General features: G+C 30.5%; 1 protein-coding gene across 1 annotated transcript; it reads left to right on the top strand.

The window, feature by feature from the left end:
• The first annotated feature begins 10,148 nt into the window (after positions 1-10,148).
• On the top strand, positions 10,149-12,556 carry LOC115958506 (aspartyl protease family protein 2-like). Its single transcript, XM_031076917.1, has one exon. It carries the CDS (start codon positions 10,693-10,695, stop codon positions 12,322-12,324), a length of 1,632 nt encoding a protein of 543 aa, XP_030932777.1. The 5' UTR covers positions 10,149-10,692; the 3' UTR covers positions 12,325-12,556.
• The last annotated feature ends 670 nt before the right edge of the window (positions 12,557-13,226 follow it).

Below are 13,226 nucleotides of genomic sequence, written 5' to 3'. Positions count from 1 at the left end.
AAAATAGGCTTTTTACACTATTGTCAAGCATGTATATATTTTAATGGACTTCAATTTGTATTAAGTGTCATCCCATTTTTCATTTTGAAAAGTTTCTATACATATAAGTTCATGAATTTAAACTTAAAAAATATAAAATAATAAAAAATGACTCAATTTAAAATTTATTATATTTCTACCTAAACCTTTGAATGTGTAATACTTTCAGCCTATTTAAAACTACTTTAGGTATATTTTAAACCAATTTCAGATCCCATTTAAAATAACTTCTAATCTATTTTTAAAAAATCTAGCTAGATTTTCTCACAAAAAATTCTAATGAATTCAAATAGATTAAAAAAAAGTATACCGTGTTCTAAAAAACAGTTGTTTATATCTTATTTGAAAAATGCACACATAAAACAATTTATTGTATCATAATAACAAAAATTAATGAAGTTAAGAAGTAATAAAATATTTTTTTCTAAAATAAAATAAACAAAAATGAAAAATTTGCATGTTTTACCAAATAATATTTTTTACAATGCTATTTTAAGAGTTGACAAAATATAAGAATGCCAATTATATATACATACATACATATATATATATATAGAGAGAGAGAGAGAGAGAGAGAGAGAGAGAGAGATACAATGGTATTCCATCATATGAAGCGGTCCATGTTGAGATTTTACCTTTTTATATGAAAAGATTTTACTAGTTGAACTAACTGAAACCCACAAATATAAGAATAATCATTAATAGTATTTAACTTGTGTAGGATTTTTAATATGCATGTAAGTTTGTTTATTTTTAAATGTAATCATGGGGTTACAAGCTAATTTAAACTAATTTTTTGAATCAATATCTTTTCTTCTCTCTCCCCGTGTGTGTCTTATACTTGATATTCTTAAAAAAAGAAAAAAGAAAAAAGAAGGACCAATCTCTATTATCATTTATTCAGTACCAGTCAAATTAAACTATGCACATAACAAACTCACACGTTTAGTAGATCTAAACTTTGTTTAACAAGAACCAAAGTCAGGTAATTTTTCCCATATGTTCCATTTTTTAATTTTTTAAAGGAAGGAAGTCGTTGGCTACGAGATAAAGAATAGTTATAGTCCTATTCCGAGATCGAATTTTTTTTTTTTTTTTTGCTAAAAATTCCGAGATCGAATTTAATTTCACTAACTGAGATGATTACACCCTCGGTTTGACTTCATATTTTCAAAGATTAGATTTAGATGTAATTGAGTGATAGATAGCACCATGCCATGGCATAGCTGTCATAAGAAGCAAAACAGCATTGTCTCTTTCTTTTTTCAAGATTGAACTCAAATTAGCTCATTAATTATGTCTTTACCCATGTCATTGATCACTATATATATATATATATATATATATAGTTTTTGTATGTGTGTTTTATACCTTAAAAAAGATTAATTAAATTAGGTAAAAGTTAACAGATGTTCTAAAAGTATTATTTTAAGGACTATGTTTAACAATATTTTATAAATAAAAAAAAGGTAAAGCAATTAAATTTTTTTGATAACTTTTTACATTTCTCATTAGAATTGTGTCAAAATTTTCCTAAAATGGTTTATTAACAATTGCTCTACAGGTACCAATAAATATAACTCATTATTAAATTATAATTAGAATTCCTTGTAATCATTTTCAGAGTTTAATATAACCTAATAAATACATAACGTGAAATTTAGCATACGCTATACGCAACATATACTTTTACAATTCTTTGCTTAAAAGTCTGGACAAACATAAGAGAATTGCCATAGGTTAGTAGCAACCACAAACTTGCAATTGTTTATTAGAGTAAAAATTTAACTCAACCGCCCATTCAATCACAATACTCCATATTCTTTTAATAGCCGACGATAGTTTTGTAACTTGAATTAATAAATCTTGTGGGATTGATTCTTATCTTGAAAAAAAGGATTTTAAAATGGATGATATGACATAATAATCAACATTTGCTAACATGTTATTGTCAACTTTAAACTCGTGAAAAGGACTAGAGGATTTACTGTTAAAACTGATGTGAAATAAAAGATTTGACACGGTAAAAGAGTTCAGTCTATCTAAGCAAAAGCCTCCCAAGTCCATGCATAGATATCGTGCTTTGACATCTTGATATGTACAGGTAATTGAAAGAAAACAATGCCCACTTTGACATACAAATACAAGAACAAGAAGACACAGCTGTAATGGAAAATCTCATCTAAATGGGATTTCCCATTGCAAAAAATCTTTTATTACTTTCTCCAAGAAACAAGCACTTTTCATCAACATAATCAATTGGTTAATAATGAATCTGGAAGGTAAACCTAACGTGATTGCGTGTTGGGAATGCCGCAGCTTCATCTATAGTAGCAGTACTTTTGTGTGTCAAAATAAAATTCTTCCAGAATTTCATATGGTAGTATGATTTTCAAACATGTTGTGTTACCAGTGTAAATGCCATATATAGTCACACATTAATGGATATCTGGCTTTCACAATCTTATAGAACTCTTTTTTTTTCATTAATGTGTTGCCAATATTGTGGAATATTGCAGGTTGAGATGCAACGGCTGCATGTTATTTGAGAAATATGCCTAACTAGGTTTGGACTTTTGGAGTTTTTTAGAAGCCAAATGCGACCCACGCTACTCAAATTGTTTATAAACAATTAATTACACAAATTACTGAAAAGTCTCACATTCTTTCTTTTGATTATGTGGTTGGCCTTTCTTGCTTTACCTTGCTGCATGAAGAAATACTAATTGGTTGGTATGTGAGCCCAAAAACCACTAAGGAATACTTGTGGAAATGTGACCCCACAATGAAATTTGAACAATATTTTTCCAATTGGAGATAATATACATTAGTCTCTTTTTACTTACAAGCCTAGATATATATATATATATATATATATATATTTGCGGATTGTACTCTTGTGCACTCATAAACCTTCTCCTATAATTTAATTCCAAGTTATGGACATTAATTAATTTGTTTCATGAATCAGATTGAATCCAAGTTTTCTTGCAGGAGAGAACCAGAAAAACCACATAGCTGATAAGACTCTTTATTTCAACGTGACTTCTACATATACTTAGAAACAATTGTTAGTGACATAATCAAGAAGTTTTTTTTGTTTAACTATTAATGTCTCACCAATCTTTTACTATTAAATATAGAGACAAATTAAGAGATATATCTAATTTTACACCTAGAACAGTAAAAGATTTCAAATGTGCATTTTCTTCTGTCTAAGTCAGAAAATATTAGCCCCTCAAAAAAAAAAAGTCAGAAAATATTATATAATTATTGGAGGACACAAGCTAGAATTGGAGAGTACAAGGCTACGAGGAAATTAATATATAGTTTATGCTGTATCTCATCATAAAATGTTCTGCAAAGTTTTTTCTATATAGAATTGAAAATGATGGTACCAACTACCAAGTTTGATCTGCAGACTCCCAGCCAACTCGTATGTTCTACTTCTACAAAGCAGCCTCACATCTTTGAAATCTGATCCGTTTTCACCTAACTCTCGGACACTTTCGAATCCGGATCGCTATCTCATAAATGTTTACAAAATGGCCCACAAAATTGCAGAGAGTAACAAGGCAACAACGTAAATAATGTCTATTGCCATGGACCATGTGACAATGATAGCCTAAATTTGGGTAGTATATTCACTATTCAGGGATTAACTTAATTTTAGAGGATGATTTCAATTTTCAACCTTCAAGCAAGGATCCATGGACCATGAGACAACCATCAGTGGCGGCTCAAGAAATCTTTTTTAGATAGTCAATAAGAAATTAAGAAACGTAAATTATACAAATTTTAATAATAAAAAAAAGGATTTGAATATGTCGATATCACAAAAAAAAAAAAAAAAAAAAACACATAAATATATAAAGTTTTACAATTTCTTTCTACTAAAAAAATAAAAAAAAAGTAAAAAATGATTCATAAGAGATAAAGTGAGAATTGCAAATGCTAAAATAAAGTGAGAAAAAGTCTAAAATAATGATAAAAAAGAGAACAATGGAGAAAGATAGTGACATATAATACATGCGACGATTGCGAGAGTAATGGTAATAATTTTTTGGTGAAATATATATTGCAAGTCAGGGTCTTAATATGAACAACTTCACTTACAAGTAAAGCTGCCACCGACAAGTCGACACCGATAGCCTAAATTGGGTAGTATTCCCTATTTAAGGATCAGCATGTAGAAGATGATTTTCAACCTTGGCATAGTGGAAAGAAGAAAAATCATTGCTGTTAATTAGGCAAGGGTTCATAAGAGAATAGATCAATTACACAACACCGTGAAATTCTTTTTTTTGTTGGGGGGGGGGGGGGGGGGGGGAGAGAGAGAGAGTAAATTTGCATATTTTGTCCACATTCTAACATTTGTTCAAAATTATCTTTATATTTTAAGGGTTTGGCTTACCTCCAATACTTTCTTAACTAGACATGCCATTTTGTTTTAAATATATAATGATCAGTGATAGTGAGTTTTAATCTCTACTTTTTATTTAATTAGTGGATGATGTGACAGTTCCTCATTAAAACAAAAAAAAAATTCTAGTTAAAAAAGTATTGGATATAAGCTAAACCCATATTTTAAAATGTTTAAAAATTGTTTTTACTAATGTTTAATAAATGAAAAATGTTGATATATCAACTCTTAATTACAGTGATCATTATGTACTATAGTTTATATGAAAGAATGGGTTATGGAATAATTAATTAAGATAGGAAACTGGCCTACCTATGCTTGCTATGATCTAGGAAAATAAGAAAGGACATATAGCCGCTCAAAATAAAATGAAAAAAGTATATCAATTACCCTTTTTTTTGTCAGATTAAATAATCCTTAAAGTCCTCTATGTGATAGTTCGGTGAAAAGAAAACAATAAAGATAGTATCTACTTGCCATTTAAAAGAAAGAAAAGCACTCTTAGGTCTATTTAGAATTCGTTTATTTTGTTAAAATTTTAAAAAAAAAATATTAAAAATATTGTAGATAAAGATAAAAGTTAGTTGAAATAATATAGTAAGACCTATGAATAATACCAAAAAGTACAGTGTGGTCTATAAATAATAGCAAAAATAAGCTGAAAAGTAAAATAAATTGACAAAATTAATCATGTCAAACGGACACTTCACCCGTCAACATTACAAACTGAATTCTAACTCTAAAGTCTAAAATCTCACCATATTCATTGAAGTCAAATTATTTAATCTCAAATCTTTTACCTGACTGTCGTTATATTTGACCCCTTCAGCGAATTACCAAACATATTTTACTTGACATAGAAGAATTGAAGCCTATTTTAGCTCTCAAAAATAAGAAAAAGAAAAATCGATGTTAGAGCCATATTGCTTTCCTATGAAACTTTCTTTAAACTTGGGAGTTTGAAGAGAAAGGGGCGTCGTGTCGCATTTTTCTATGTCACAATCACATGGAAAGAGATAGGGAGACAAAAATTACTATCCACAGTGTCTATACCACACACGACCCGGTGGCACTCTTAAATCGTAAAATGGTCCAATTTTCCCCTTTCAAAGCCACTTTAGCATTCTTTATTTTAAAAGTTTAAACGTAATTTTTTTTTTTTTTTTTTTGGAGTCAACAATGCTACAAGTCCAATGGTCCAACCAAACCAACCACTACGCATGCAATTTATTATGATCCACACAATAAATACCATTACCAAAAAACAAATGGCTCAAGGCGGCAACAGCATGTACGTCTGCTCAGTGCTCACACTACTAGACTCCCCTCGTTTTTCTCTTTTGGTTTCTTTGTGTTCATATATATATATATATATATATATATATATATATTATTTTTTTTTTATGGTACAAGGTTTAAAGTTTATTGAACATTCTAGACAACTTAATTATGGCAAACATTCTCCATTTTTTATTAGATCTTGTTCACAGCTACTTGTGTCTATGCATAAAAAAAAAATAATAATAATAAAATAATAAAAAATAAAAAAACTCTCCGTTGATCACCTTGGACAGATCTCAACCGATAAAAATGACATTAAGAAGAATGTGAATCTGCCACTTGGCAGTTTTATGTTAAGGGCTCTTTGATAAGAAGGAAAGGAAAATGTTAAACTGTACCTTGGTTCCCTAAGTACATGGGTATCTCAATTAGGGCCCAAGAGTTTTTATGGTAACTCTATCATTAAATTTCTAAAATCCTATACATCTATTTTGAAACAAGTAGATTGAATTTTACTCTTACATCACATCATTAGTAGTTTAAATACATACCAAAATAGTGATAGCTATTTTTTTTGGTTGATAATGTGTTCAAATCTAATTCAATCGTTTCAAAATGAATCGATATGGTTTAAACACTCCATAATAGAGTTATAATGAGAACTTTAGAGGATCTTAATCTGTAAACATTGGATTTAATCCAAACTAATGATAATCATTAACATGACAAATATTATAATTAGTCATGTCATGGTAAAAAATTGATGGATGGAAGGATCATACTTCAAATTTTAACAAATTGATAATTAAGTTAAAACTTTGTAAAAGTTATAGATTGGGTTTATTCTTATGCTTAAATTAAATAATTAATACGAGGTTATGTGATATATATGCTGAAAGGAACACAAATATTTAAATTAAATTTTAATGAAAAGATTTGAAGATTTCATCATTGTATTACATATGGAGTGCCATGATGAATAGTTGTCAAGATAGTATAGCCATTTATTTCTTTTATGGATTTAAGTGATAATCTAATGATAATAACATCTTTTATAGTACCTTATGTTTGTGATTTGAACACCAATTTTCTTCATAAGTACAACCACACTTAACACTATTTATGCTTATTTTCACAAAAACTAATTTATGGTCAATTTAATTTCCAGAATGCAGTCTCATAGCAACTGTATTGTGACAATTATATGCACCAATATGTATCTGAGTAGTAAATTGTACATGGATAACAATCAAAGATGAAAATGAAAGCAAAAAGAGACTTGGAGGAGGAGAGAAACTTTCAAACCGTGTTAAGTGCAGTATACGCTAAGGTAATAAATTTTATATTTCAATAAAGTTAGCATGTTTTGTAATAGACTTGTAAATTTCTAGTTTAATATTATATCATGGTTTATCGAATATATATATATATATATATATCCGAAAAGTCTGAGTAGAATTTGTCATCAATCCAAATCTCAAGAGTTAATTTTGTATTTTACTCTTAAAAAAAACGCCAAGAATGTTGAACCTTGTGCTGAGTATGCTCTCATGCTTTACTAGACTCTACTACCCTACCCCCACCCAACCGAGAATTGTTTTGTTGCTTGGCTAGTTTGAAGTTTAAACACATAAAGAAAAAGGGATTTTTTTTTTTTTTTTTTTTTTGAGGGGGAAGAAAAAGGGAACCAAAAAAAAGGGGAAAAGTTATTAAAAATGATAGTTTTTTTTTTTTTTTTTTTTTTGAAGGGAATAAAAATGATGGTTTTGAAGTTTGAAGTTTGAACACATAAATGAGAAAAAAAAAAAAAAAAAGGTTATTAGAATATCTAGTTTGAAGTTTGAATATATAAAGAAAAAAAAGGAAGGTTGATTAAAAATTTTGAAGAGAAAAAATTCAAGTGTCTTACGTTTGAAATTTTGAATTCCTGGTAGGGGAAGGTGCATGGTGTGGCTTGGCGAATGGTCCAAACTCAAAAGGGGAAAAAAAAAGGAAACGTCTTATCCCTGTAGGTCACTTATTATATACGCACCTTATGTCATACATTAAAATTTGTGGAGATGAAAAAAACAAAAACAAAAACAAAGCACAAAGCACAAATTGGGTTTGACTGCTTCTTCGTACATGGACTACATTAATTAGTTATTATTATCATCTCAAAAGTTTTTTGATATTTAAATAGGTTTAAGTATTAAAAAAAAAACCTCATTTAGTAATTACCATCTTTGATTAATAATAATAATAAGATGGTATTACCATTGCTTGGTTAGGGAAAAGGATAAAAGAAGATTACCCCTCATTAACTTATGGGTTAATAGATTTTAAATACACCAAAATATTAAAGAGCTTATTCTGACAACAGAGACAAGAACATTTTTTTTTTTTTTTTTTATATAGAATCACTGAGAGTCAGTCAAACTAAATTCGGTAACAAAGTAACACTCTAGGTTAATAGGCTTTCAATTGCCAATAGAGACTTGAAGATATGTTTTTAATATAATCACTGAGAACAAACCAAACAAAATTCCTTAACAAAATAACGATTTATCTTCTTTTTTGGTAGAAAATGATTTATCTTTAACTCGTTTATCGTTATAAGATGTGACTCGTGAGATTAATTATGAATTATTATAAAGATTTGAAAAATATTGGGTTGATGTTTATGTCAATATAGAAGAACAAAAAGACAAAATTTTAAAAATTCTATTTCCATATACATTATATAAGATCTAAACCAATTTGTATTTGTGAAGATATGAACCCTTAATTTTGAATCTAAACATTTTTTTTCAATTCCATTTTGTAAATTGAAATTTGAAAAATTTTAGAGGTACTATTCATTTTAAATTGACTTGATTGAAAGTGTTTATGTCAGATATAAAACATGATTTCATCAATTGTAAATCTCACAAATAAAGCGCATACAAACCAAATGAGTGTCACACAACACCAAAACTTGCAATCACAATAATTTATAAAATTATTATTATTATTTTGTAATAAACCAAAAAAAAGAAGAAGATAAGTTTGATCATTATTGATTGATCATTACTATGCTTGTCTCATTATTCATACTATTATTAATTGATCAGCATTACCCAGGCCATTGAATGAGAGATGAGACAATGCCTTTCTTACTATTACCATGCTTGTCTCATTCATTAGTAATCTATATTTAATTTGTTATAAGATGTGACTCGTAAGATTAATTATAAATTATATATATATATATATGTTAATATCAATATAGAAGAAAAAAAACACAAAAAATTTTAAAAATTCTTTCTCCATATACATTATATAAGACTTCAATATTTATCATAATATACTAATCTGAACCAATGTATACTTGTGAAGATAAGAACTCTTAATTTTGAATCTAAACATTTTTTTTTTCAATTTCATTTTGTAAATTAAAATTTGAAAAATGTTAGAGGTACTATTCATTTTAAATTGACTTGATTGACAAAAACATTGAAAGTTTTTGTCAAATATCTCACAAATAAAGCGCTTACAAACCAAATGAATGTTACACTAGGACACCAAAACTTACAATCACAATAATTTATAAGATTATTGTTGTAATTTTGTAATAAACATTATAAAAAAAGAAGAAGATAACTTTGATTATTACTAGTATTAATTTTTTTTTGAGAATGTGATCATTACTATGCTTGTCTCAGTATTAACCAGGCCATTGAATGAGACAATCCCTTTCTTACTGAGAAATTATAAGGTCTATATGGTAGACAAGTGATGTGATCTACCATTCCACTAAAAAACTTCTACTTGTTTAAAATTATTAGTTAGAAAATTTTTTAAAATAGAAATTAATTATTGATTCAGCAATTTTAAACAAATAAAATTTTTTTAGTAAAATGGTGAACAAATGACATAGTCCAACAAAAGACTCTATAATTTCTCATTTCTTACTATTACTATGCTTGTCTCATTCACTAGTAATCCATATTTTACTATATTCATTTTCTTAATATTTTGGTCAGAGAGGTTGATTTTCGTGTTCTATTTAATTGAATTAAAATTAGGAAAAGACAAGGTCAGAACTCCGACCACGTAAAACTAAGCTCATAGAGAGAGAGAGAGAGTGTGTGCGTGAGAATAGAGCTTTCGTTTTCTTTGACTTGCGTGAAGTAGCAGAGGCTTCTTCTACAGCTTGTAAAAAATGAAAGAAAAAAAATTCCAAATACATTCACTGATGTATGAAATTAATGGAGGAGGAAATAGAGAGGAAGAATCACTCAAGGGAGACTAGGTAAAATCACATTTTTAAATACTTCAAATAAATAAATAAATGTTTCTTTTTTACTCTTTATTTTTTCCTCTTTGAAAGTTTTAATTAAACAATCTATAATATATATAATATCTTTCAAACCGCGTTAGTCTACTTCAACACATGACTTTCTGAAACCATGGTTTCAAAGTCTTTAACATCGGTTCAATAGCAACAACAAAAAACACACACAGAGACCCAAAACTCATCAGACTTCTCTTCCTTTCTGTTCTTTCTTTCCTAGTTCCAAAGAGACATTTTTTGTTATAAAACTGAACCTAATATTTAATTCCTTATCATTTTTACAGAGCCTATTCTAGTTGTCTAAGCTTCAATAGAAATTGCTTTCTGGGTTTCTGGGTTTGTTGTTTCTGGGATTGAAAGCAAGTCCTGCTTGGTTTTTTTCATATATATTCCTGTTCTTCTTTCCTTGTTTCACTGAAAATTCTGTTTCATCTGAATTTTCACTTTCTGGGTTTTTCTCTTCACACACCCTTTTCTGTTTGGAATTGAAAGAAAGTTCAGAACTTGCTTTTTTCATTCAAAGCATTGACTTTTTCAACAAAGGCTTGCTCTTTCTGGGTTTTCCGGGCTCATTTTCTGGGGTCGACTTTGTTGTAGGATTTTCTCTGCAACCAAACAAGGAGAACTTGTCACCATGGTTGGTAAGGTTGCTCTCAGTCTAGCTTTCTTTGTTTTCTTCCTCGGAGTTTTCGAAGCTGTTGCCGGAATCCACAATTGTAATGGCTCTACCTTCGCTGGTATCGAATTGCCTGATCACCTTAGCTTCAATGCCGTTTCGTCTTCTTCGAGTACCGGTTGTAGAGGTTCAGAACCAACTAGGCAAGCAGTACTAAATGAAGAAGAAGATGAACGTAGAGATGCACCTCATAAACAGACTTTGAAGCTCCACTTAAAGCACAATCCACTGAGCAAAGAAAAGGAGCCTAAAAAATCTGTGGCTGAGTTCACAAACAAGGACTTGACTAGAATTCAGACTCTTCATACAAGGATTGTGGAGAAGAAGAACCAAAATACCATTTCAAGGCTAAATAAAGAGAAGGAGCAATCAAAGAAGCAGATTAAGTCAGTTGTTCCTCCGGCTGCAGCGCCGGAATCTTCTGCAGGCGACCTTTCGGGGCAGCTCATGGCGACTTTGGGATCTGGGGTGACTCTTGGCTCTGGAGAGTACTTCATGGATGTGTTTGTGGGTACTCCTCCTAAACATTTCTCTTTGATACTTGATACTGGTAGTGACCTTAATTGGATTCAATGTGTTCCTTGTTATGATTGTTTTGAACAAAATGGACCCCATTATGATCCTAAAGATTCCAGTTCTTTTAGAAATATAAGCTGCCATGATCGTCGGTGTCAATTGGTCTCATCCCCTGATCCTCCTCGGCCTTGCAAAGCTGAGAATCAATCATGTCCTTACTACTATTGGTATGGAGATAATTCAAATACCACTGGAGATTTTGCGATTGAAACGTTCACAGTTAATCTTACTACGCCTTCCGGGAAGTCAGAATTTAGGCGGGTGGAGAATGTGATGTTTGGGTGTGGTCATTGGAATAGAGGCCTATTCCATGGGGCCGCAGGATTGTTAGGACTGGGAAAGGGGGCTCTCTCCTTTTCTTCCCAGCTGCAGTCTCTCTACGGTCACTCATTTTCGTATTGTCTTGTGGATAGAAATAGTGACACAAATGTTAGCAGCAAGTTGATTTTTGGAGAAGACAAGGACCTTTTGAGTCATCCCAATCTGAATTTTACTTCATTTGTTGTTGGTAAAGAGAATCTGGTTGATACATTCTACTATCTTCAGATTAAAGCAATTGTGGTTGGAGGAGAGGTGCTTAACATACCAGAGGAGACTTGGAATTTGTCACCAGAAGGAGCTGGTGGTACAATAATCGATTCTGGTACCACCCTAAGTTATTTTGCAGAACCTGCTTATGAGATTATCAAGGAGGCATTTGTGAAGAAGGTTAGAGGGTACCCGTTATTAGAAGACTTTCCCATTCTGAGTCCTTGTTACAACGTGTCTGGAGTTGAGAAGATAGAGCTGCCTGAATTTGAAATTCATTTTGCAGATGGAGCTGTGTGGAATTTCCCAGTTGAGAATTACTTTATCCCGCTTGAACCAGAGGGTATTGTTTGTTTGGCAATTATGGGAACTAGTCGTTCCAGTCTTTCAATAATTGGAAACTACCAGCAGCAGAATTTTCACATCTGGTATGACATAAAGAAGTCTAGGCTGGGATATGCTCCAATGAAGTGTGCTGATGTTTGACGTTTTTATAGAAGATTGGAGATAATGGAAGGAAAATTGTATACAACGGTGATTAGGAAGGGAGAGTTTTTTTTTTTTTTTTTTTCCTATGAAAGATAACACACAAAAAGTAGATTCATTGTTTTTTTCAATCTTTTGAGACCAGGTGATTATAGAAACAAGGTCATAATTTGCTTTAACAAAAATGTACCATTGCTTTTATACATATATTATCTGCTCCCTTTTGAAGTTAGTTATGTCTTTTGATTTGAAATTGTTGTTTAATTGAGGGATCACTGATGCTAGACTGATATGATGTATTTACTTTAGTATTAATTGAGGCTTATCCCTTATTCTTGATTGGTATTAAACACTTGTATACAAGAAATTAGCTAAAATAATTGGTGCAAGGCCTATTATATCATTGTTCAGTAGATTCACAACTACAGAAACCTTATCTCAACTATTTGGGATTTTCTACATGAATTTCTGCATTCTACTTGCTTGTGGGTCAACTACTGGGGTGTTTACCTTATATTTCATATTCTTGGATCTTTTTCTGTCATTTCCTATTTTCGATTAGTTGTCGTAAATTGACACAGTTTTGGAGCATTAGTTGATCCAATTGCTATTCCTTTAAATCTTCTTTTCCTGCAATTCTGTTCCTTTAATCATCATATCTTCTTAAATTAGTAATTCTAGCTTTACCAGTAAGCTGTTAGTCAGTCGAGGCTTAAAGAAGGGATGAGCTCCCTAATGGTATTATAGACTGCTCTTTATGTCAACTTTGATGTAGATAAACACTTTTGTGTGTGGATTTGACAGGCCTGGTGTGGATCTCCAAATGAGGCAAAATCTTTAGATGACTGATATCCCTCTCTTTTAATACTCAGTTTGTGGTAGGGTTGCATCACTGTGCATGC

This window comes from Quercus lobata, chromosome 8 (assembly GCF_001633185.2).
Source record: "Quercus lobata isolate SW786 chromosome 8, ValleyOak3.0 Primary Assembly, whole genome shotgun sequence".
NCBI lineage: Eukaryota > Viridiplantae > Streptophyta > Magnoliopsida > Fagales > Fagaceae > Quercus > Quercus lobata.
Note: the sequence above shows the minus strand (reverse complement) of the source record. Positions and strands in the feature narration are given on the sequence as shown.